Here is a 26,166-nt window from a genome sequence, read left to right as displayed (position 1 = left end):
AATCCTTCTTCTCCATCCCATTTATCTGTGACATTACTTTCAGGGAACTATGTACTTCTCTATCCCTTTGCTCTACAACACTCCCCAGAGCCCTGGCCTTCACTGTGAAGGTTCTGCCCTGGTTTGACATCCCAAAAATACAACACCTCATAGTTATCTGAATTAAACTCCACAAACCATTCTTCGGCCCACTTGTCCAGTTGATCAAGATCCAGCTGTAATTCTTGATAACCATTTTCAATTCTAGTGTCAACTGCACACTTATTAATCATGCCTTGTACATTCTCATCCAAATCGTTGATAGAGATGACAAACAACAATGGGCCCAGCACCGATCCCCGTGCTTGGAATTGTCTAATGGAAAACACTTTGCCCTTTAGAAGATCACATGGAAAGTGTTTTTGAGTTTTAATTATGTGTAACAAGCGATTCACCTCTGATATCTCAAAACCTTATGAATATCCGCTTTAATCTCCCTTTGGTTGGCTGAGTGCAACTCCATTCAATGCTTAAATTCTTAATATAATTCAAGACGGTTCTCCATTCACTACTTCAAATGTTAGTTTCCTTATCACTGTCAGCACAATGAAATTGCAGTGTGTACAGCTGACAATATATGTTGCAGTAATTCCTCAAGACTTCTTCAATTGTATGCATCAATAGATTAAAGAACAGTTTACCACAAGAGCAAATGATTGAAATTGATAAATATATTATCTTCTATTCACTTATCTCACACTTTTTAGACATGTTTTGGACAAGCTGATTTGAACCAACTTTAATTCAGCTTAATCAAAAGTAACTGAATCTATATACTAAAACTCTCATTTGTCTGTTTGTTTGTTCCTGAACTACAGCCAAAACGGTACATGATAGTGCGACAATTTTAGGCCCACCTTACTCATCGTCGTCCCTTTGGTGTTTAAAGAATTACACTTTGATCAAAATATACGAAAATTGGTTGTATGAGGGGAAAAAAATCAAATGCATGTACAACAAAATCAATGTCTACTGATAAAGAAAGACAGAAAAAAATAAAGTAAAAAAGGGAAATTAGAATAATGTAAAATAAAGTCCTGCGTATGTAAAGGTGAGAAAAACAACATCGAGGCCAATGAAGATATATTTCACATATATCCAAATCAATTAACAAACTTATGGATAAATAATTGAAAAAAAGTTGAAATTGTTCAACTTGGTTTTATTCCTCGTCTCCAGGCATTTTTACTTTAATGTACGCCTATGAAAGTCATCTAAACTAAAGAGAGGTATGTCGTAAACTAACATAAATCTGACTTGCCATTGGGCTGGCGGGTGGTGAGAAAGAGAAGCACTGTCCATCAGCCGTTGTAGTGACTCATGTTTCGGTTTCGTGCGCTCGTTGCATGTGTGCACAGCGGGTTCCTCACGTCCCCATTCCACCCTCCTCGTGCCCTCTCCTTCTTCCTCGGAGTCCTTCGCCCCTCGCACCCTCCTCACCCTGTGCCTCCTCCCCTTCCCACCTCCCTCTTCCCCCATTTGGACACGTGGATGGATAGGAAAAGTTTAGAGGAATGTGAGGCAAATGCAGGCAGGTGGGATTAGTGTAGATGGGGCATCTTGGAATAGTATTTGAATTTCACTGGAATAGAACTGGAATAGAATTTGAATTTCATGGCTCCCATTTTAAGCATTAAAATCTTGTACTCCAAGCACCATCTAATGAGCATCTGTTGCGATATTGGTTGTGGCAAATTTTAGATATTCCTGTGGACCCTCTAAAACAGATGTTTGGTCCATTGTAACTGAATTGGACTTTGCCTGTTCTGGAATCTAGCAGATTCAAAGCAAAATAAGGGAAAAAGTGATAATTTTACCATACAAACGACCACCCCTGCCTGCTGCTCTTCCCTTGCCTTGGAAGATATTTTGGGATACTGCAGAAATAAGCAGGAATTGGCAGTGTGCCCAACAAAATGTTCAGAGTCCCAAGCCCAATTTCACACGATCACCTCATGCGTGGTACTCTTTTCAGAAATAGGTATAAATCAATTGCTACCTGATTAATTGTGATTTGTTTTATATTTTGTATAGGCAGTTGTTGGATGAGAATAATAACTAATCCAAATCTATCTTGACCTAAGTCGACAAAATGTTCAATGAGAATTTTCTTTTCATTGTTGGTTGTATATATTTGAGTGAATTTCAAGATATTTACAATTCACAAATGGAAGTCAAGTACAACAATGTGAGTGTTAATATAGTAAGCCATGATGTAATTGGCTAGTTATTTTTGTGCTGTATCTTTGGTACAAAATAATATAGGCAGCCCACTACTGAAATTTTCTACAGTGGTTTTAATTAAAGATTTCCAGGAGATGCATCTTTTCCTGAAGAAGTCAACAATTCACCAATATGTGTTTTGTTACATATAATGGGTAAAATTGATTTATCATTGATGGCATTTTCTCTCTTTCCTCAGGATGACCCGAACTTTATGTGCATTCTGCATTTTTCTGTTACTGTGGTGTTTCCTGCTATGTACCAGTGAGGGAGCCGGGAAGAAGAGGAATCGCATCTCCCAAGGGGCTATCCCTTCACCAGACAAAGGGCAGCCAAACAATTCAGAGCAGGCGGGTAATCGGAGCAATGTGGATGAGGTCTTGGAGTCGAGTCATGAAGCACTCCACGTCACTGAGAGGAAGTACCTGAAACGGGATTGGTGTAAAACACAGCCTCTCAAGCAAACCATCCATGAAGAAGGCTGCAACAGTCGCATTATCATCAATAGGTTCTGCTATGGCCAGTGTAATTCTTTTTACATACCAAGGCATGCTCGTAAGGAGGAGGGCTCGTTTCAGTCCTGCTCCTTCTGTAAGCCAAAAAGATTTACCACCATGACAGTCACCCTCAATTGCCCTGACCTACAGCCACCATTTAAGAAGAAAAGAATCCAGAGAGTTAAACAGTGTCGCTGCATTTCCATCGATCTCAACTAAAGCAACAAGAATACCACTATCACAACTCAAAGACCGGCAACATAATATACCACAGTCATAACTCTGGGACATATGCATTTAAACATGTTTGTATCCTCAATTACCTTTATTTGTTCAAGGACTTGGATTCCAATCCAAACCCCAAGATAATTTCCACTGTGTGGAGTGTGAATAGTCAGAGAGAAGGATATGAATATTTAAATAATTAAAGCTCTTGTTCAGAATGTTATGGGTATTTAATAATTAATTTCAGTTTCAGTGTGTGAGATTGTATTCAACATAATGTTGCCCATAATACTACATTGTTGGCCAAAAGGGAGGTAATTCTGCATTCATAAAGCTTACTGAAAACTAATTAAAACCAGCATGCATAATCCAAGGTTGACTTGAAAATGGATTTGAACGAATAAAAAATCTAATAGTCTGTTATGTAATTTGCTATACATTCTCAGAAATGCTTCCAGTGATTGGTATAGAAGTGTGAGAGGACATAATGTCGATGAGGCATCTTGGCCGGCGTGGGAAAGTTTGACTGAAGGGCCTGTTTCCATGCTGTACGACTGTGATAGGAAAAAACCCCAAACATTCAAGAAAAGAACGTGTGCTTCTGTACACCTATCTTTTGATTGTTTTGACAGCCAGGAAACAGCAGCAGTGTAGAGTGCCTCTGTAATCAACCATTGGATATGCCCAAAAGCTTTCAGACTTCTAAATAAAAGTACAGAATAACTAGGAAACCATTTAAATATATTAAGTATACAACTTAATATGTTGCAAAAAATAGCCGTTTCTCATAAATAAGCATTTTTAATAGGCATATTGCAAAAAGAGAACTTGTCCATTATCCATGTGAAGAGGAAAATTGTGGGAACAATTAATAGCTTCACTGCTTGGATGATATGGCAGGGCTGATCATAGATCCTTAATACCAATCAGCTGATTTTTATTTTGCTGAGATATCTGGAATAAAAATCATGACAGCTTATATAAAGGCAGAACTATTGCTAACCGCTGCACATTACGACATACGAGGTCAACCCTCAAATGTCATTCATTATTCATTATAATTCAATGTATTCTCCCTATGGGTGTTTTTTTCACATGCTTAAAATATCATGCATTCCAAAGAAAGATGAAAAATAGTAACGATGATGAAAGTTGTAAAAAGCAACAGTATTTTGGCTTTTAATTTAATGCCTTTAGTATATGTATGTATTATACTTGCTGCTTTTTACTGTAATATATATATATTGTATGTTATTTCTGTTACTGCTGTTAAGTATTAGATTGTTGGGTTGAACAAATAGCACTGTGATGGAGCATCATTGCACAGTGAACATAAAATGGTGGAATATAGGTTACCATATCTAATGCTCTGTCGCCGAGCATCTCATTTTGACCAAATTTACCATTGACCAAGAACTGGGAATTAGAAACCAGAAGCTTTCCTTCAATATGAATGAGAATCAGCTTTGGGCCTTCCTCATGTTGAAAAGAGCATATTTAGAAGCAGCTCACATTTTGTTAAAGGTAGTACATGGGCTAGAGCGTACAGGGAAAGATTTGAGAACAATAGGTCGGCAATTTACAAAGATAATAGAAGATTAACAGGTACCAATCACATGGGTGCTTGCTTTGTTAATGCCATAATGATTTTCATTTTGGAAGAAAGATATGAAATTATCCATAATTCATTCTAAAACATGAGTTATTTATATCAGAATGATGGACTTTACTCATTTTAATAGCTATTTAGGATAATGTAATAACATTTCTGATCTCTACATTTTATGAAAAATATTGGGATCAGAGATTCAAAGTAATACTAGTTGAATTTAATGAACTGAATTGAATCTAAATTTGATGCCTTTGAAAACATCCCTTTAAATTTCAGCAGTAAGATTTGTTGAGGTGTGAAAAGGAAAGAAAACCTGTTCATTTTTTCCCTACTTTCTCGAGGAATATCAAATTATGAAAAGAATTGGGATGAAAGGAACACATGCATTGTTATTCTATTGCATGGTTCTTCAATTCTTGCACATCAGCAGCATTACACACTGAATGAAAACACAATTACGGCCAAATTATCCTAGGGATCTCCTGTATAGTATAAGCATGACGATTCTGCTTGGTATAGCCAGGCATCATTAGTAGCAATTAATTAGTTTGAGTCAATAATATTAAAAATGAGCACTGAATGTATTTATGCTTATTTGTGCATTGTAATAATTGTACTCATTTTACTGCATGTACTGCAGATTTATTTTTTGTTCAATTATCTTCACTGCCTCATCCCGATATGGTAAGTAAAGAAAAACAAGGTCAAAGATATTGTGATTAAACAGAATCAGATTTCATTCCAAGCATTTTATGTGGCATGTTAACTGTTAGTACACAAATAAAAACTACCTTCCTAAGTACTATGCTCCATTTTATTTTCATTAGGAATTTGCTCCTTGCTGTGATTTTAATACATTACTCACTCCTGTGGTTTCTTTTCATCATAAAATGTACTGAATTTACGACTAAGGGACTCAAACCCATCATTCATTGTGGGTACTTTAAAACACATTGTGTAATTGTTTTTGAATCAAATATGTTCAGTACATATATTCACGGCGATGAAATCAAAGATATCAAAATTAATCAGTAAATTCCTCCAAGAAGATTAAGAACAATTTTAGCGGACAAGATGCCATTCAACATTATCAACTATGAAATGCTTGTACTCTCCATACATCTCTAAGTAGATTATAAAAAATACAAAGATTTTAAAACATTAAATGATTGGAACCAAACTTAAATTACTTATATTACTGCAGTCTCCTATATAAAAGATATTTTGAATGACTTACACGGGCCCATCAATCACATCATTATACCATTTACAAAGTGTTTTTTATTAGATTTCAAGAAATTTGAGATGCTAATAAAGTCATCATTGTAACTGAAAAATATTCTCCAGAGAGAGTAATATCAACCATTTAATCACTTTAATTTGTCATTAATTTTGACTTAGACAAAAATAATAAATTTAATGCAAAAATAATTTCTGTGAAAGTAGGAAGTTGAGTTGTTTTATTAGCATATTAGTATATTGAGTTTTATTAGTATATTGAGTTTTTGGCATAGGAAGGGCCTTCACTACCACCATATGAGACAAAAGTATGAACATTAATTTCAAAGATTTAAATTCAAAAGATCTTGTCAACTTGTCTCAGTTTGAGCATTTTTGTTAGAAATGTGTTTTAAAATAACACAATTCTAACAAAAACACTATCAAGCTTTTCAAGTTTGCTTAACTTAGTATGCTGACACAATTTTCATATTATACACTTTCTATGTTTAGTTTTCGAATATTATAATTTCCCCAAGATGATATCATATATTCTTAACCAAACCTCTAAACAGTCAGGTCACTCACAAGTTCAATGGCATGTTGTGGGTCTGTTGTATTACCAATAGCAACTTGTCTTTCTAAACTTATAGAAGGCACTTGCACTGATGATCTAATGATATAGGCACTTATCAACAAAATGTTAAATCAGTCAATTTCCAGTTACTGATTCAAAAGAAAATGAGGGCGAGATCTCAGTTTACTTTTTAATAATGTTTTAAAGATTAATTACCTTGTGTATATTTCAAAATAATTTATTGTTTTTGTTAAAGGGTTTGGGAGAAAAGCAGCCACATTTGTTTATTTTTATTTTGATCATTAAGTGTTGATTTGCTCACATTAGAACTTTACAGTGATCAAACATCAAACGTAGCAGCATCCTGATTTGCATACAACAGTGACAAAAGTTCAAACATCATATTCGTAATGTCTAATATTCTTCACAAACTTATTTTTACAAAATAGGTTTTTTTAAACCGCTATTTTATTAAATTAAAGCAAAAAATAATGAAATTAACTTTGCCGAAAATCCCTATGGTTTCCAATTATATGAATATTACAACGCATGAAATAGTGATTAGGATAAGACATTACTTCTTGGATATTTCTACATTTTTAAGTCAAAGTGCTCTGCAAATCTGATCAACTATGTAGGCATTGTATATGTAAAGCTATCAAAGTTTGTATTTTGCTGAGTTATTTAACAGATTAATGTTTTTGTACGATATAACAAGGATACACAATCATTTTTATGTCTATCTTCGGTTTAAACTAGCATCTGCAGTTCCTTCTCACACAATCATCAATCTTGTTATCCTTTGCTTAGAAGTTTCCATTAATATTGTGATGTTAATCATAATAAAAATGTAAATTGATCAGTATAGTTCAATAAAAGATTTGGTCATTTTATTTTTAAAGTGCAATAAGAAATATCTAAAGGCAATATTTTTTTTGTTGGAAAGAAATAAAGCCTTAGTGGGCAAAAGCTGAGATATTCATAAATCTAAGATGATTTCTTGTAAAGTAAACTAGCTGAAGTTTCTACATTTTTTACAGAATTACCCTGTAGTGAGATTGAGATCTCAATTCTGATCATTTAAAAAACATTTTAGCTGAAACATTTCACATCAGTTATGTAAACATCTTTCAAGATTGCTTAACTAAACAAGCATTAAAATTAACAGTGATGTTTAAACAGCCACAAAAAAGGAATAATTTCATAATGTGCTTGTAGATTAAAATAATAAAATTGTTTATTAAATTACTATAAATTTTGTCACACCTGGCAAATATATGCAATCCACTCTAATACTGCAAAATTGCATAATGTACCTTGATTTTTAGTGTCATGGTAAGAATCCTTTGAACAATGTAGTAATAAACTACTTTAGCAAATATGGTAATTTGTTTCTCCATTTTCTTTGGTAATGAAATAGATGCTCATAAGAGTTGATATTATTTTCATGAACCTGTACATTTAAACTAAATTTCTAAGTTCTGCTGCACAACAATGAACATATTACATGTGAATAGAGTTTCAAAGGAGATTAAAAATATCATTTTCTTGACTACATATTTTTATTATACACCACAACGAGCATTTTAATTTCAATAAAATAGCGATAATTTTTTTTTCATTAACAAATCATACTCAAGCCCTCAATAAAAGGAGAAAAATAATTACATTGATAAAGAAATATGTTTATGCCTCATCGGTTATTTTACTAAATAGAATTCGTCACCCTTCAATTGACGTTCAGACATTCTGTTACAGTTGTACAAGAATTTGGTGAGACTGCGTTTGGAGTATTGTGTAGGAAAGAACTGCAAATGCTGGTTTAAATTGAAAATAGACACAAAATGCTGGAGTAACTCAGCGGGTCAGGCAGCATCTCTGGAGAGAAGGAATGGAGTATTGTGTTCAGTTTTAGTTACCCTTCTATGGGAAATATGTAATTAAGCTGGAAAAAGTTCAGAGAAGATTACAAAGATGTTGCCAGGACTCGAAAGACTAAGCTATACGGAGAGATTGGGCAAGCCAGGACTTTATTCGTTCAAGAACAGACGATGGGGTGATCCAATAAAAGTGTTTAAACTCTTGAAGGGAATTGATAGGGTGAATGCAGAATCTTTTACCCAAGGTAGGGGAATCAAGAACCAGAGGATATAGATTTAAGGTGAGAGAGGAAAGAAATAATAGGAACCTGAGGAGCAACTTTTTCACGGAGGATGGTAGGTATATCAAACGAGCTGCCAGAGGAGGTAGTTGAGGCAGGTACACTAAAAACATTTAAAAGACACATGAACAAGTACATGGATAGGACAGGTTTAGAGGGATATGGACCAAATGTAGGCAAATGGGACCAGCTTAGATGGGACATCTTGGTCAGCATGGATGAGTTGGACCAAAGGGCCTGTTTCCATGCTGCATGACTCTAATTCATAACTTTCTCCCTAAAAATTACACACATAGTTCCTCAGTCTTCCAGTTACCCAGATATATTATGCTTTAAGTGCAAGTCCAGGCCAAAGGTGCTGGCAAATTATTTGTTAATGAGAGGCAACATAGTCGATTCCAATGCTCCCCTCACTTAGCATCCATATATTCTAGATGGGATCACCAATAAGTGTAGCTCAGTCCCTCTTGCCAATGTAAATACACCAAAGGCAGCTTTTGTGCTCCTAATGAGATGCTAAGTTACCGCACGAAGAATTAAATCTGAGGCTTTTATGTTCTCTCTCCATGTTTAAGCACCGTGCTTAACCAGGGGTTTTGACTATAAAAGCCAATATAAAGAGCAACATTCATAATTATTATCCTACATATATTTTTAGCATTTGTGCTGAAATTATTTTTATTGGAATAACTATGATTAGAATTGCTTCATATTCACATACTCAAATTAACTGTTGAAAATACAATCTGTACTCCAAGGGTACAGTGAATATTAAGAATTAACTTATTTTTGTTTGTAAACTCAACATAATTCACAAAGTGCATTCAAAAATATTTTCTCAAGAAATGTGGTGAAGAAATGTTTCTGCAGGTGATAAAAGGCTGAGAAAGCCAATGGATTTAAGAGAGCTTGTGGCATGTTTTAGAGGATGCATAAAGTAAGGAACGGAATGCACAAATGAAAATCAAAGTTTAGATTATTGCTGAATTTTGCAGCAGCCTCAGATATTCTAATGTGTTATCAAATGTTTCACGTTAAATTAAAAAAAACTAATTCAACACATAAAGCCTATCTTCTACAGTAATATATTGCAATAGACCTTAGTTTCGGTTCAGACTATCTTCCCAAAAGAACCACCAACTGAGCTTTAATTTTAAGGATCCCCGTTGCTTAGTTTTCATTGGATAAGCAACTTAATCACATGCCTAAATCTCTCCAGTGTAAGGTGAAATACATACTTGCTGTCCCAATTACTAACAAGAATTACCATTGTTGTTTGGAATGATACAATTCCTTTTATGTTATTATGCAAATTTACAAGGTTATTAATTTGTTTTCATAAAAACACAGCATTGCAAAGATATGTATGTAACCCTCAAGAAAATATTCCGCGAATTCTGGTTGTATACAAAGCATCATGTTATTAGATTCTTTCTCTTGTGGGTTTTCTTCAATTGGTGGTCACACTTGCTTCCCTCTGGCGTAGTCTTTCTTTCTGTTTTTAAATCAAAGTAAGCTTATTGTCATTCACATCTTTTGTATTTTGACTGCTTGTGAATTTCAAAATCCACATAAGCTTAGATTTAATAGATTTTGCAATAAAACGGTTGCATTCCAATTCCAAGTTATATCTTTTCTCAACTCTGAACTTCTGTGATAAAAAATTATAATTCCCTATTTTTTGCTAAGCTGCTTCTTTTTCTCCTCTTATGTTTTGTTCTCATTTTTAAAGAGATGGTTGGCAGTGGGGAGCAAGTTCTTCCCATCAGTGGTTCTGTGAGGGTCTCCACTTTGGAGATTTCAGGGCTTAAATTGGTGGGGTTAACAAAGTAGGATAATTATTTACATGTCTTAAGGAAAACACATTCAGCCAGCTTGACATCTGGTTGTGCTGTGATGTTTCTGTCAGTGCTCAACATCTCAATGCCTGGCAGTAGATGAAATTGATATTTCTTCATTTTGTTAAATGATAATCGAGTTATCGATCAGCAAAATAATCTTCTTTTCTTTAGTATGTCGAAATCATTGCAACTTCAGTTCATTTTGCATGTTCCAATCAAGGTAACTTCACCAAGTTCTTTTTGTTGCTTTAATACCTTTTGATAGGAGTGGCCGAGATGGCACGTATTGCTTAAAGAAACTCATTACTAGCTCTTTACTTTGAACGTCTCAATATCTATCATTAACATTCAAATAATAAAAATATTGTTAGGATTAATATATTTAAACTGCAATTATCAAATAGCTAAACAATACATTTAATCATAAACATGAACAGAAGACTGCTGCATAAAACAATCTTACCAGGCTGTTTGGGTTTATTTTTTTTGTTTCAACCTTTTTTTCTGAAGTTATTTTCTTTACTGATTGTTGAGCCTCCTTCAACCTGGAAAAACAAAACAAAATTCATCCTTTATATTTCAATTTGTTGCACATGGTTTAATTCTCTGGATAAATGGTAACCAAGTTGTAAATGGTTATATAATTTTGCTTTAAATAATAATGATCTCCCTTATTAATGCAGTACAATTACAATTTGAGGCATGATGTCTCAATGTCCTTAAAGGTAAACTAACCAGTTTTCTGAAGCATAATCATCTCTGATACATGCCAAATGCTCAGCTCAACATTTTATTAACTGGCCTTAGCAAAAGTTGAATTTATGTACAAATAAGACATTAAAATAGGAGAAAAGAACATAAGTGAACTTCAAATCCACAGCTTTCCCACTTAAACCATCCAAGATTTATGCCATAGTTTGCCTGGCTTTACCAGTTTATCTTTCTTTCAGGCACACATGAGGCTCTTCAATGTACATTGCAAGCTGCACAGCAATAGCCCTTGGAAGAAGGCCACTCTTGTTTTCTCCAACCATGTGTTGATGGTGTTCTGAGGCTATTAATATTAATATTGCATTAACATTGACTAACAAGGTGTTCTAATTGTTTTATTACCACTATTGGCTCCTGACCAGCAAAGTTTACCACAACAGTAAAGAGATTCACATTTCAGAATGCTTTTTACATATTATTAAGTATGACCATATAAAGCATTAAAAAAATATTGACAATAATTATCAGTTAAGCTGTCTGAAAAAAATTGAAAAGCAAACAAATTCATAATATGGTATTCCTACAATCTGGTCAATCTAAACTCCACTGATAAAGTGCTTGTTATAGAACCATTAAGTACAGAAAGAATACAATTTTAACTATATAAATATCATTAATGGAACCCTAAAACTCAATAAAAAGAAAAATTTAGCCCATGACTAACAACAAATCTACTTAAAACTATACTAATATCCTCAAATGATAACTTGATCAAATCAATGCATAAAATTACTTGAAATACTTATTTGTACTGATTGAAATTGTTAAATAGAGCAAGAAACCTGCAAAAAGGTCAAGAATGTTTAATTGTTATATATACACAGGCACCAGGGTAATGAAATTCTTATCTGCTCTAGATTTACAGGCCTATTATCATATTTATATGAAAATATATTAATCATACTACAATACTAGTACTTTCTTTTGAAGCCCAAAATATTTAAAATGCAGAATAGTCTAAAACATGGAAAATTCACATTTCAAGTAATCAGAGGGCTTGAACTTCAAGGAGTCAGTTTTAAAAATAATTTCTTAAAAAAAATTATATACGTCTAATTTACCATTTTTCAACATAATTTAAGAACCAGATAGACAATAGACAATATAGACAATAGGCGCAGGAGTAGGCCATTCGGCCCTTCGAGCCAGCACCGCCATTCAATGTGTTCATGGCTGATCATTCACAATCAGCACCCTGTTCCTGCCTTCTCCCCATATTCCTTGACTCCGCTATCTTTAAGAGCTCTATCTAGCTCTCTCTTGAAAGCTTCCAGAGGATTGGCCTCCACTGCCTTCTGAGGCAGAGAATTCCACAGACTTACAACTCTCTGACTAAAAAAGTTTTTCCTCATCTCCGTTCTAAATGGCCTACCCCTTATTCTTAAATTGTGGCCCCTGGTTCGGGACTCCCCCAACATTGGGAACATGTTTCCTGCCTCTAATGTGTCCAATCCCTTAATAATCTTATATGTTTCAATAAGATCCCCTCTCATCCTTCTAAATTACAGCGTATACAAGCCTAGTCGCTCCAGTCTTTCAACATACGACAGTCCCGCCATTCCGGGAATTAACCTAGTGAACCTACGCTGCACCCCCTCAATAGCAAGAATGTCCTTCCTCAAATTTGGAGACCAAAACTGCACACAGTACTGCAGATGTGGTCTCACTAGGGCCCTGTGCAACTGCAGAAGGACCTCTTTGCTCCTATACTCAACTCCTCTTGACATAAAGGCTAACATGCCATTAGCTTTCTTCACTGCCTGCTGTACCTGCATGCTATCTTTAAGTGACTGATGAACAAGGACACCCAGATCTCTTTGTACTTCCCCATTTCCTAACTTGACACAATTTAGATAATAATCTGCCTTTCTGTTCTTACCACCTAAGTGGATAACCTCACATTTATCCACATTAAACTGCATTTGCCATCCATCTGCCCATTCACACAACCTGTCCAAGTCACCCTGCATCCTCGTAGCATCCTCAAAAGGCAGTGGAGGCCAATTCTCTGAATGCATTCAAGAGAGAGCTAGATAGAGCTGTTAAGGATAGCGGAGTCATGGGGTATGGGGAGAAGGCAGGAACGGGGTACTGATTGAGAATGATCAGCCATGATCACATTGAATGGTGGTGCTGGCTCGAAGGGCCGAATGGCCTACTCCTGCACCTATTGTCTATTGTCTAATGACTACGTCGGATTTCCCCAGGGTCTTCTCCCACACACCAAAGACAGGTTAATTTGCTTCGGTAAAAATTGTAAATTGTCTCTAGAGTGTAGGATAGTGCTTATGAATGGGGATCGCTGGTTGGTGCGGACTCGGTGGGCCAAACAGCCTGTTTCTACTCTGTATCTCTAAACTAAACACTAAAATGTCACAGGTGTCAAAGTGTTTTCAAAATGGTAATCAAGCCACACATGAATATTACTGAAGCAAGTAAAACTAGATGCCATTATAGTTTGGCGTTTGGTATGGGTGAATGCTGACATTTATTCGCTGAAGCAGTTTGCTTAATCTGCCTGGACCTACCTGATCTCCTGATGGCTAAACACTTTAATTCTCCTTCCCATTCCTACACTGACCTTTCTGTCCCAGGTCTCCTCTATTGTCAGAGTGAGGCTAAATGCAAATTGGAGGAACAGCATCTCATATTTCACTTGGGGAGCTCACAGACCAGTGGCATGAATGTTGATTGCTCTAACTTCAAGTAACCCCGGCATTCCCACTGTCTCCATCCCTCCCCCACCCAAGTCGCAACAGCTTCTCATTTTCGCCCAACAAACAGCTAACAATGGCCTGTTTCAATAGACAATAGACAATAGGTGCAGGAGTAGGCCATTCAGCCCTTCGAGCCAGCACCACCATTCAATGCGATCATGGCTGATCACTCTCAATCAGTACCCCGTTCCTGCCTTCTCCTCATACCCCCTCACTCCGCTATCCTGAAGAGCTCTATCCAGCTCTCTCTTGAAAGCATCCAACGAACTGGCCTCCACTGCCTTCTGAGGCAGAGAATTCCACACCTTCACCACTCTCTGACTGAAAAAGTTCTTCCTCATCTCCGTTCTAAATGGAGTTACCTTTGTCAGTTACTTTTTTGCATATCTTTCATTCAATGCCCTTTTTTCTCTACATCATCGTCAATATCTCTCATTTCAGCCGAACTTGCCCACAACGGCCAACATGTCCCAGCTACACTGGTCCCACCTGCCCGCGTTTGGCCCATATCCCTCCAAACCTGTCCTATCCATGTAACTGTCTAACTGTTTCTTAAACGTTGGGATAGTCCCTGCCTCAACTACCTCCTCTGGCAGCTCGTTCCATACACCCACCACCCTTTGTGTGAAAAAGTTACCTCTCATATTCGTATTAAATCTTTTCCCGTTCACCTTAAAGCTATGTCCTCTACTCTGGTTCACCCACTCTGGGCAAGAGGTTCTCAATTCACCTACGCTGAGCAAGAGGTCCTCGATTTACCTACTCTGGGCAAGAGAGTAGGTGAGTAGGGTAATGTTAATCTGAAAGTAATGTTTTGAAAATGGAGCTAAATTCTCCAGTTCGTACACTCTCTTAATATTGTTTAAGTGGCACAACATTTTTGGAGCACAGAAGGATTGACATCTTTTTGCAGGTAATTATTAATTCATTTCTAATGTTGCTTTGGCATTTCAACATTTTAAAAAAGTTTCAAAGTATGTGATGTGCTAGATATTGTCTTGACCAAGTTACTTCTGCCCGACAGAAGTAGGGAGAAGAAGGAACGACTAGGGTGGGATACGTCTTCGACTGATAAGGCAGTAAAACATTACTGGAAGAGGAGGTGGAGCCAGAGCAGGACTCTCCGTTGAGGGCCATGTCTACACAAGGACCTCAAGAAGCGTTTCTCCTCATTGAACCCAAGCGTACAACATTGGGAAATGTTGTGGGAATTCTGGACTTCAGAAGCAGGGCCCCTCTGAATTATACTTCCTAGTTTGGAGGCCAAACTCCAATCATTTTATAGGGTGATGCTGTCAAAACCACTGTGGGTTGAGCTGGGGAAATTTGAACAATATGCCATCTCCTCTAAGGTAAAGTCAAGAACTTACACATTGTATTGAATAGTGCAAAGTACATTTAATTTTTATTTGACAATGCCACCAGGGAGAGCAAGCATGAGGGCTACTGACTGTTCCAAGGTGCAGATTGCCACTGACACCATGGATTGAGCTTTATGAGGACCTTATCTCAACCTGGAGATGTACAGCAGCGGGAAGGGATTCAACTTCCTGTGTCCAATTTGTATGGGATCAGATATCACTCTATGCAGGCATCCTAGCAGTAGTTGCTCTGTCTTCATTCAGCAATAGTTTGATGTGCCATTGGGCTTTGAGCTACCAAACCCAACCAAATTATGGCTGTAGGCAACAAAACAGCAGGTCGATGACATGGTTTTTGATTTAAACATGTAAACCAGAGTACAGTGGGAAACATGCAATCAATGAGGCGTGGCTGTGTTCTGCAGCTGCGGCTCACCGGCAGTCTCTCCGTTTTTTTGTTGTGTTTTTTTGTCATTGTTGATGTTAAATGTACGTTTTGTTTTATTTTTAATTCTGTGTATGTAGGGGGGTGGTGGGGGGGGTTGGGGGAAACCTTTTTTTAAATCTCCTCCTCAACGGAGATGCGACCTTTACCGTGTCGTATCTCCGTTCGCGCAACGGCCTAACATCGTGGAGTCGGCGGCCTCCAGCTGGGATCGACCTCAAAGACTCCGGTCGCAGGGCCTGGACTTACCATCTCGGAGGCTTCGGCCGTGGGCCCTGCAGACCGCAACATCGGGAGCTCGTAGGTCCCTGGCTGGCGACCGGCTTTCGGGAGCTCCAGCCGTAGCAGCTTCGACCGCCCCGAAGCACGAGGCACGATCAACCCGCCCGCAGGCCCTTCATCACCCTGCGTGGCCCGGCCGCAGCACTTTACATCGCCCGGTGGGGGCTCAGGACTCTCATCGCCCTGCATGGCTCGGCCGCGGCATTTTCCATCGCCCGGTGGGGGCTCAGGACTTTCATCGGCCTGCTCGGCTCGACCCTGGGACTTTCCATCGCCCGGTGGGGGCTTCAAGGGGTTGGGAGCCTCGATCGCCTCGTGGCGCCACGGGAGAAGAACGAGGAGGAGATAAGACTTTGCCTTCCATCACAGTGAGGGTATGCCTAGAGCAATCACTGTGATGGCTGTTTTGTGTAAAAAATTGTATCTGTGTGTCTTGTGTTCTTTAATGTCTACTGCCGGACCCTGACGTGAGAGGACGCTGGCGTTGATTATTCGCCGCTTTTCCGTCAGGATAGTTTGTCTGTTTGTCTGTTTGTTTCTATGTTAATTGTATTTGTAAAGCGCTTTGTGCATGTGTTAAGGCGCTATATAAAATAAATATATTATTATTATTATTATTAATGACTGTCACACTGCGACTTGTGACATGACCAGGCAAATTAGTGGTATGTTTAGACAACAAATTTGCATTCTTGACCACCTTACAGGAGGAGCCTTGGAATGCTCAGGTAAGTTAACTCAAGAGTCATGGTGGTCTGCTGTGTGCTGTGCAACCTCATCAAGGATCAGACGCTGCCAGACTCTAAATGGAAAGCAAATGGAGAGCAGGAAATAAAGTTGGAAATAGAAGTAGGAACAGAGCAGACTGTCCCAGAGCCTGCTCTGTCATCCATTAAGATGACAGTTAATCTTGTATTTGATTGTTTTCCCACCCATTCTCTATAATCCCTTGATTTTTCAGTGTCCAAAATAATTTCCAAACTAGGTCTTGAATATACTTAATGACTAAGCATCTACAGTCAACTGAGAGAGAGGATTTCAGAGATTTATAATGCTCAAAGTGAAAACCCTCCTCCACTTCATTCTAAAACATTGACCCACTCCAATGAATATAGATAAATAATTTATCATCTTTTCTCATTCCTTTACCTCATGTATCAAATCTTGTGAATCTACGGAACACTGAATCTGTGGCAAGAATATCTACCTTAAGCACAGAGAACAAAGTTGTACATTACATTTCAAATGTTGTTTCATCAAGCCTGCATAAGTGCAGCATGTCTTGTTCATTCTTGTGCACCAAATCTCTTCTCATAAAGGCTAATGTGAATACCTAATGGGGTGTTGTACCTGTTTAAAAATATTATTTCTAGTCTTCCTACAGAATGAATGACCTCAGGTTTTCTCACATTGAAGAATTTCCGACACCTTGATCTACACTTACAGTGCATTCAGAAAGTATTCAGACCCCTTCATTTTTTCCACATTTTGCTACGTTACAGCCTTATTTTAACATGGATTAAATTCATTCTTTTATCATCAATCTACACACAATACCCCATAATAAAAAAGTGAAAACAGGTGTTTAGAATTTTTTACAAAGTAATTAAAAAGAAATAACTGAAATATCACATTAACATAAGTATTCAGACCCTTTACTCAGTACTTTGTTGAGCCACCTTTGGCATCGATTTCAGCCTCAAGTCTTGTTGGGTATGACGCTACAAGCATGGCACACATGTGATTTCTCCTATTCTTCATTGCAGATCCTCTCAAGCTCTGTCAGGTTGGACGGGGAGCGTCGATGCACAGCTTTTTTCAGGTCCCTCCAGAGATGTTCGATTGGGTTCAAGTCCGGGCTCTGACTGGGCCACTCAAGGACATTCACAGACTTGTCATGAAGCCACTCCTGCGTTGTCTTGGCTGTGTGCTTAGGGTCGTTGTCCTGTTGGAAGGTGAATCTCCGCCCCAGTCTGAGGTCCAGAACGCTCTGGAGCAGGTTTTCATCAAGGATCTCTCTGTACTTTGCTCCGTTCATCTTTCCCTTGATCCTGACTAGTCTCCCAGTTCCTGCCGCTGAAAAACACCCCCACAGTATGATGTTGCCACTACCATGCTTCACCGTAGGTATGGTGCTGGCCAGGTGATGAGCGGTGCTGCTTGGTATTCAGGCCAAAGAGTTCAATCTTGGTTTCATCAGAAGAGAGAATCTTGTTTCTCATGGTCTGAGAGTTCTTTAGGTGCCTTTTGGCAAACCAAGAGGGCTGCCATGTGCCTTTTACTGAGGAATGGCTTCCATCTGGCCACTCTACCATAAAGGCCTGATTGGTAGTTGTCCTTCTGGAAGGTTCTCCCATCTTCACAGAGGAACTCAGGAGCTTTGTCAGAGTGACCACCGGGTTCTTGGTCACCTCCTTGACCAAGGACCTTCTCCCCCGATTGCTCAGTTTGGCCGGGCGGCCATCTCTAGGAAGAGTCCTGGTGGTTCCAAAGTTCTTCCATTTAAGAATAACGGGACCTGCAATGCTGCAGACATTGTTTTATACCCTTACCCAGATCTATGTCTCGACACAATCCTGTCTCGGAGGTCTACAGACAATTCCTTCGTCTTCATGGTTTGGTTTTTGCTCTGACATGCACTATCAACTGTGGGACCTTATATAGACAAGTGTATGCCTTTCCAAATCATGTCCAATCAATTTATTTTACCACTGGTGGACTCTAATCAAGTTGTAGAAACATCTCAAGGATAATCAATGGAAACAGGATGAACATAAGCTCAATTTTGAGTGTCATAGCAAAGGGTCTGAATTCTTATGTAAATGTGATATTTCAGTTATTTATTTTTAATTGCTTTGCAAAAATTTCTAAACACCTGTTTTTGCTTTTTTATTTTGGGGTATTGTGTGTTGAGTGATGATAAAAAAAAGAATTTAATCCATTTTAAAATAAGGCTGTAACGTAGCAAAATGTGGAAAAAGTGAAGGGGTCTGAATACTTTCTGAATGCACTGTATCTAACTTATTTATGTCGTTTTGCAATCATACTTTTCATAATTCACTTACCACCCAATTTATCACCACCAGTAAACTTGAATCATTACGTTCTGTCCTGCCGTTTAAATTATCAGTACTATTTGTACACAGTTAAGGGCCAATTGTTAATCCTGGGATGACACGAAGATGAATAATGTGCCAAGCTGAAAACTATTTTCATTCCTTCTCCATGTTTTCTTCCTTTGACCAATCCTTGAACGTTTATTTCATGTAACAATCATTTGTGCGATAAACATCGAATGTGTTCTGAAAATTTAGATATACCTCATCCAGTTTTCTCCTTATTCACCTTCCAATTTCATATTCAAAACACATTGTGGCATTCAGATTATTTTCTCTTAATAAAACCATGCTGTCTGCCTAATGATTTGCATGTTATTAATAATGAATTTTGGTATTCTCCCCACACTGATGTCATATCAATTAACATAGACATAGAAAATAGGTGCAGGAGTAGGCCATTAGACTCTTCGAGCCAGCACCACCATTCAATATGATCATGACTGATCATCCAAAATCAGTACCCCGTTCCTGCTTTTTCCCCATATTCCTCGATTCCATTAGGCCTAAGAGCTAAATCTAACTCTCTCTTGAAAACATCCAGTGGATTGGCCTCCACTGCCTTCTGTTGCAGAGAATTACACAGATTCAGAACTCTCTGGGTGAAAAAGTTTTTCATTATCTCAATCCTAAATGGCCTACCCCTTATTCTTAAACTGTGACGCCAGGTTCTGGACTCCCCCAACATGGGGAATATTTTTCCAGCATCTAGCCTGTCCAATCCCTTAACATCAAAGGAACACCCGACATGGATCAGGAATATAGTGATTGATCTACATCCCTCTTCTTTAGCTAGTGTCTCATGAAATAAAAACAAGCATGCATATACTAAACTATGGCGAAGCTTATACAAAATGAATAAAATGGCAAACTATACAATAACTACAGCAAAGCAAAGCAAAACAACACCACTCAATGGCTGACATGAAGAAAACGATCAGTCTTGGTATGGAGGATTGTGAATAAAACAATCAGTCTTTGTATTTAGGATTAGGTTTGCTGACACATGTCCTGTAAAACCCCTCCGCGGTATCCTTCACAGGTGATTTGACCACATGCACAGACACAGGCACCTGAACCCGAGGCTGCTTGGAGTCCATCGTTACTTGTCCATCACCCATGAGAACATCCTCGTCCTCTAACCGCATTCTGGTATCCGGGAAATCCGTGGAAACATCAAATGGACTTTCCTGTGTTGGTGCAGGTTCATTGACGGGCAACAGGTGTCTTCGGTTCCTCCTGTAGAACCCTCCTTCCGATTGCACAATGTAAGATCTGGGCACTTGGCATGTCTCCTTTATTACACAGATACGATTGTAACCATTTGGAGTCTGTAACCGGACAACCTGCCCTTCCACCAACGGCTGGAGTGGTCGACTGGATTGATCAAAGCACGCCTTCTGTGCCAGCCATTTATTAAGAAGTTTAGTCTGCACCTCTTGAGGCTTACACTTGTGGGGTTCCAGCAGTTTATTTGATACTGGAAGGATAGTGCGTGTTTGTCTTGACATCAGTCTCTGCGCTGGAGATCCAAGCATTGCGTCACGTGGCACATTTCGTAGATTAAGGTGATAAAGAAAGACATCCTTAATAACGTCATTGTATTTAAATGCACGAAGTATAAGAAATAAAGTGGATGAGCTTGAGGCTCAGTTAGACATTGGCAAGTATGATGTTGTGGGAATCACTGAGACATGGCTACAAGAGGACCAGGGCTGGGAACTGAATATTCAGGGGTACACAACATATAGAATAGACAGACAGGTGGGCAGAGGGGGTGGGGTCACTCTGTTGGTGAGGAATAATATTCACTCCCTTGCAAGGGGTGACATAGAATCAGGAGATGTAGAATCAGTATGGATAGAAATGAGGAATTGTAAGGGTAAAAAGACCCTTATCTACAGGCCCCCAAAGAGTAGCCTCGACATAGGGTGCAAGTTGAATCAGGAGCTAAAATTGGCATGTCGCAAATGTAATGCTACGGTGGTTATGGGAGATTTCAACATGCAGGTAGACTGGGAAAATCAGGTTGGTAATGGACCCCAGGAAAGAGAGTTTGTGGAGTGTCTCCGAGATGGATTCTTAGAACAGTTTGTTCTGGAGCCCACTAGGGAGAAGGCAATTCTGGATTTAGTGTTGTGTAATGAACCTGATCTGATAAGGGGACTCGAGGTAAAAGAGCCATTAGGATGCAGTGATCACAATATGATAAGTTTTACTCTACAAATTGAGAGGGAGAAGGGAAAATCGGAAGTGTCAGTATTACGGTATAGCAAAGGGGATCACAGAGGCATGAGGCAGGAGGTGGCCAGAATTGACTGAAGGAGGCCCTAGCAGGGAAGACGGTGGAACAGCAATGGCAGGTATTCCTGGGAATAATGCAGAAGTTGCAGGATCAATTTATCCCAAAGAGGAGGAAAGATTCCAAGGGGAGTAAGAGGCACCCGTGGCTGACAAGGGAAGTCAAGGACAGCATAAAAATAAAAGAGAAGAAGTACAACAAAGCAAAGAGGAGTGGGAAGCCAGAGGATTGGGACTCTTTTAAAGAGCAACAGAAGATGACTAAGAAGCCAATACGGGGAGGAAAGATGAGGTACGAGGGTAAACTAGCCAATAATATAAAGGAGGATAGCAAAAGCTTTTTTAGGTATGTAAAATGGAAAAAAATAGTCAAGGCAAACGTGGGTCCCTTGAAGACAAGGTTCCACATGGGAGATTAATGGGCAAAATTAGTGGGCAAAATTAGAGCACATGGTATTGGAGGTAGGGTACTGACATGGATAGAAAATTGGTTGACAGACAGAAAGCAAAGAGTGGGGATAAATGGGTCCCTTTCAGAATGGCAGGCAGTCACTAGTGGGGTACCGTAAGGCTCAGTGCTGGGACCGCAGCTATTTACAATATACATTAATGACTTGGATGAAGGCATTAAAAGTACCATTAGGAAATTTGCAGATGATACAAAGCTGGGTGGTAGTGTGAACTGTGAGGAAGATGCTATGAGGTTGCAGGGTGACTTGGACAGGTTGTGTGAGTGGGCGGATGCATGGCAGATGCAGTTTAATGTGGATAAGTGTGAGGTTATCCACTTTGGTGGTAAAAATAGGAAGGCAGAGTATTATCTGAATGGTGTCAAATTAGGAAAAGGGGACATACAATGAGATCTGGGTGTCCTAGTGCATCAGTCACTGAAAGGAAGCATGCAGGTACAGCAGGCAGTGAAGAAAGCCAATGGAATGTTGGCCTTCATAACAAGAGGAGTTGAGTATAGGAGCAAAGAGATCCTTCTGCAGTTGTACAGGGCCCTAGTGAGACCGCACCTGGAGTACTGTGTGCAGTTTGGTCTCCAAATTTGAGGAAGGATATTCTTGCTATTGAGGGCGTTTAGCGTAGGTTTACTAGGTTAATTCCCGGAATGGCGGGACTGTCATATGTTGAAAGACTGGAGCGACTAGGCTTGTATACACTGGAATTTAGAAGGATGAGAGGAGATCTTATCGAAACATATAAGAATATTAAGGGGTTGGACACGTTAGAGGCAGGAAACGTGTTCCCAATGTTGGGGGTGTCCTGAACAAGGGGCCACAGTTTAAGAATAAGGGGTAGGCCATTTGGAACTGAGATGAGGAAAACTTTTTCAGTCAGAGAGTTGTGAATCTGTGGAATTCTCTGCTTCAGAAGGCGTGGAGGCCAATTCTCTGAATGCATTCAAGAGAGAGCTAGATAGAGCTCTTAAGGATAGCGGAGTCAGGGGGTATGGGGAGAAGGCAGGAATGGGGTACTGATTGAGAGTGATCAGCCATGATCACATTGAATGGCGGTGCTGGCTCGAAGGGCCGAATGGCCTCCTCCTGCACCTATTGTCTATTGTCTATTGTCTGTCCCAAGAAAGATCAAGAAAGATATTTCCATGACTTGCTTTGCACTGTGGACTGCCCGCTCAGCCAACCCATTCGACCGGTCTAATGGAGACGTGAGTAAAGTCCCACTGTTGAGCAAAGTCTTTGAATCGGTGGCTAGTAAACTGTGTAGCATTGTCTGACAAGAGAGTATGTGGTGCACTATGGACCGAAAAGTGTCTCTTTAGCTTTGTAATAACCGCTGCTGAAGTAGTGGTGCGAAGCAGGTCAATCTCATGCCACCAAGGACCAGGGCAACTCTGGAACTGGATGCGGCAGAAGTGGTTCCCTCTGTTGGCGTGGTTTAGTACTATTGTACACCGCACATGATTGTACCTCCTGAATGACAAATTCCGTCATTACAGGCCAGAAGACCACATCCCTTGTTCGTCTTGCAGTGGCTTCTACCCCAGGATGCCGCCTGTGCATGATGCTGACATACATAGTGAGACCAGGATAACCGCTTTGTGGCCCTTCATTACGACTCCATCGTCAATGGTCAATTCATCCCTGAAAGGGAAATACGGCTGAATAGCATGGGGGAGCATGTGTTGTTTGCTGGGCCATCCATGTTTGATGATGGTGATAATGTCTGTAATGTTGCGTCCTCTGCCATGTGCATCCTCAATTCCTCCAGGCGAGATGAAGAAATGTGATTGACCACTAAAGTTGTCCTTCTCTGCTGCAAGCTGGGCTGTAGACGTCCTGGGAGCCCGAGACAGAGAGTCTGCCAAGGACATGAATTTACCACATTTGTAAACCAGCATGATGCTGTACTTCTGAAGTCGCAGCATCATCCGCTGATCTTGCTGGAGCCGCATGGATGGGCTTGTTCAGAATGGGGACCTGCGGCTGGTGGTCTGTTTCTATGGTCACTGGCTTGCCATTGATGTAGTCGTTGAACTTGGCACATGCAAAAACCACCGCCAACAACTTTCTCAATTTGTGCATACCTGGTCTCAGTGTCCATCATAATCTGTGAGGCAAATGCAACAGGCCTTCCGTCCTGCAGACATGCCGCACCAAGGCCATACTGTGAGGCATTATAGATGAGTGTGACTGCCTTATTGACATCATAGTAAGATAGGACAGGTGGGCAAGACATATGCTGTTTCAGTGCTTCAAAGGCATGTTGCTGCTGCTCATGCCACGTCCAGGCAGTATCTTTATGGGTGAGCTGTCACAGGGGAGCCGATAGCTGGTTGAAATTGGGAATAAATTTACCGAGGTAGTTGACCATTCCCAAAAACCGTTGCAAAGCAGGGACATCTGCCGGTGCCGTCATTTCACCGATAGCCGACGTTTTGGAGGGGTCAACCTTAAGGCTCTCGCTCGTAAAGATGTGCCCGACATAGCTAACCTGATTAGTCCAGAACTTGCATTTGAGAGGATTAAGCTTCAAATGCACCTCTCTGGCATGGTTGAGTACTCGCCTCAAATTTGCGTCGTGTTCCGCGGTGTTTTTACCCGCAATAATGATATCGTCAACGATGACCGCACAGGGATATCCATCGAAAATTTGTTCCATGGTACGCTGGAACACCTCATTGGCTGAGTTGAGTCCAAATGGCATCCGTAAAAACCTGTAGCGGCCAAAAGGAGTGCTGAAAGTGGTAAGCAAAATAGATATATAATCGAGCGGAATCTGCCAGAAAGAGCTCTTGGCAACCAACACAGAAAATGTCGTTGCATTTGCCATGTGTGCAGCCACTTCTTCCACCGTGCGCATGGGGTGATGTGGCCTTTTCAGCGCAGCATTCAGGTCCCTCGGATTGATGCATGTACGGATTTCTTGTTTGTACTTTTTGTTGGCCGCAACCATAGAGGACACCCAATCGGTCGGATCCGTCACCGGCGTGATGACACCCAATGCCTGCAGTCTGTCCATTTCGGCTTTGGCCCAGCCACAGGAATGCGATGTGCAGGACGAACAACAGGTCTCACATCCGGGTCATCTGTCATTGAATAGGTCACTGGCAGCTTTCCAAGCTCATCGGTAAAAAGATTGCTAAACTCCGTTAGATTTGGTGTGGAGTCTCATCTTGAACCGGGGTCAGCTTGTATATATCCTTGCTGAACAAGACCAGCCCCATTTCCTGGCATGCACCAAGTCCTAACAATGGCACAGCACCTTCCTGAACAACATAAAATGGAAATGTGTATAACTGTCCCTCCAGGTGGCACTGCAACTGCACCATTCCAACCGGTTTGAGTTTGGTGCCGCCATACGCCATAGGGTGGTGGCTTTACTGCATGATTTTAATTGTTCACCATCCCGCAGACGCATAAAGGAATTAGTCGACATCATGTTGCATTTAGCACCAGTGTCTACCTTCATTTCTACCGAAACACCATTAACTTGCATGGTGACCATAGCTTCGTCATTTCTTACCCTCTGTGCATCACACTGTGCACCAGATCTATTTGCAGTGTGATCCCATCAACACCGACCATCTCATCGGCATTGCTGTCGGTTTGATCTGATTGCAATTGGTTTGATTGCAACTGGTGAACAATCTGTTTGGGTTTCTCCCTGCGATAAGTCTGTTGTGTGGATTGGCAGCCTCCACAATTGTTGCAGACAGTAATAAATCATGTCCCAGCCTTTCCCGAGTGGATTCTCATCGTTATCTCTTAAGTTCCCTCCGGAACCCAGCCTGAACAGCATCAACACTTGTGGCAGATCGTTGCACAATAGTTAGCGTTTCAATATGCGATTTGGTCAACTCGTGAACTTGACAGGTAGAAATAGCCTTAACTAATGTCAATTCACAGTCACATAGAAGTATTTTCCTTAGTTTATCATTACAAATGCCACATACCAGTCTATCTTTGATAAGTTCATCACAGAGCCCTCTGAACTGGCAGCTCCTTGCTAGTAATTTTAAAGCATTAACATATGACTCAACAGTCTCACCCGTCTTCTGATTCCGGGTGTTGAATTTGTGCCGCTCCAAGGTGAGATTAACTTGAGGGCTGCGTAACTCACAAAGTTTCCTCTTGAGACACTGAGGATCCTCTTTCGATTCAGCAGGGGTGACAACCTCTTCTCCGCCACCCGTGACAGGCTGTCTCACCTACTCCGCATACACAAACGACCTCGCGGGTTCGATGGACTCCTGTCCCGCCAGGTTAAGAAGAATGTAAGCTTGAATGCGGGGTGTCTTTTCGGAGTGTGCGGC

At 39.9% G+C, this 26,166-nt stretch overlaps 2 protein-coding genes across 4 annotated transcripts in view; one reads left to right on the top strand and one right to left on the bottom strand.

Annotated features, from left to right (window-relative positions):
• Positions 1–2,462: 2,462 nt before the first annotated feature.
• Positions 2,463–3,067, top strand: LOC144597620 (gremlin-1-like). Its single transcript, XM_078407129.1, has one exon. It carries the CDS (start codon positions 2,463–2,465, stop codon positions 2,976–2,978), a length of 516 nt encoding a protein of 171 aa, XP_078263255.1. The 3' UTR covers positions 2,979–3,067.
• Positions 3,068–9,377: 6,310 nt separating this feature from the next.
• The window catches only part of LOC144597267 (formin-like), a 300,339-nt gene continuing 283,550 nt past the window's right edge, over positions 9,378–26,166 (bottom strand). For all 3 annotated transcript variants that reach the window (XM_078406376.1, XM_078406378.1, XM_078406380.1), the window contains 2 exons: positions 10,857–10,938; positions 9,378–10,047 (listed from right to left, as the gene is read on the bottom strand). In XM_078406376.1, coding sequence (XP_078262502.1) covers positions 10,003–10,047; positions 10,857–10,938 — 127 coding nt within the window. In that variant the 3' untranslated portion in view covers positions 9,378–10,002. The remainder of the gene's footprint in view (positions 10,048–10,856; positions 10,939–26,166) is intronic.

Source organism: Rhinoraja longicauda, chromosome 10 (genome assembly GCF_053455715.1).
Source record: "Rhinoraja longicauda isolate Sanriku21f chromosome 10, sRhiLon1.1, whole genome shotgun sequence".
NCBI classification, from domain to species: domain Eukaryota; kingdom Metazoa; phylum Chordata; class Chondrichthyes; order Rajiformes; family Arhynchobatidae; genus Rhinoraja; species Rhinoraja longicauda.
The sequence above is the reverse complement of the archived record's forward strand: the minus strand, read 5'-3'. Positions and strand labels throughout refer to the sequence as shown.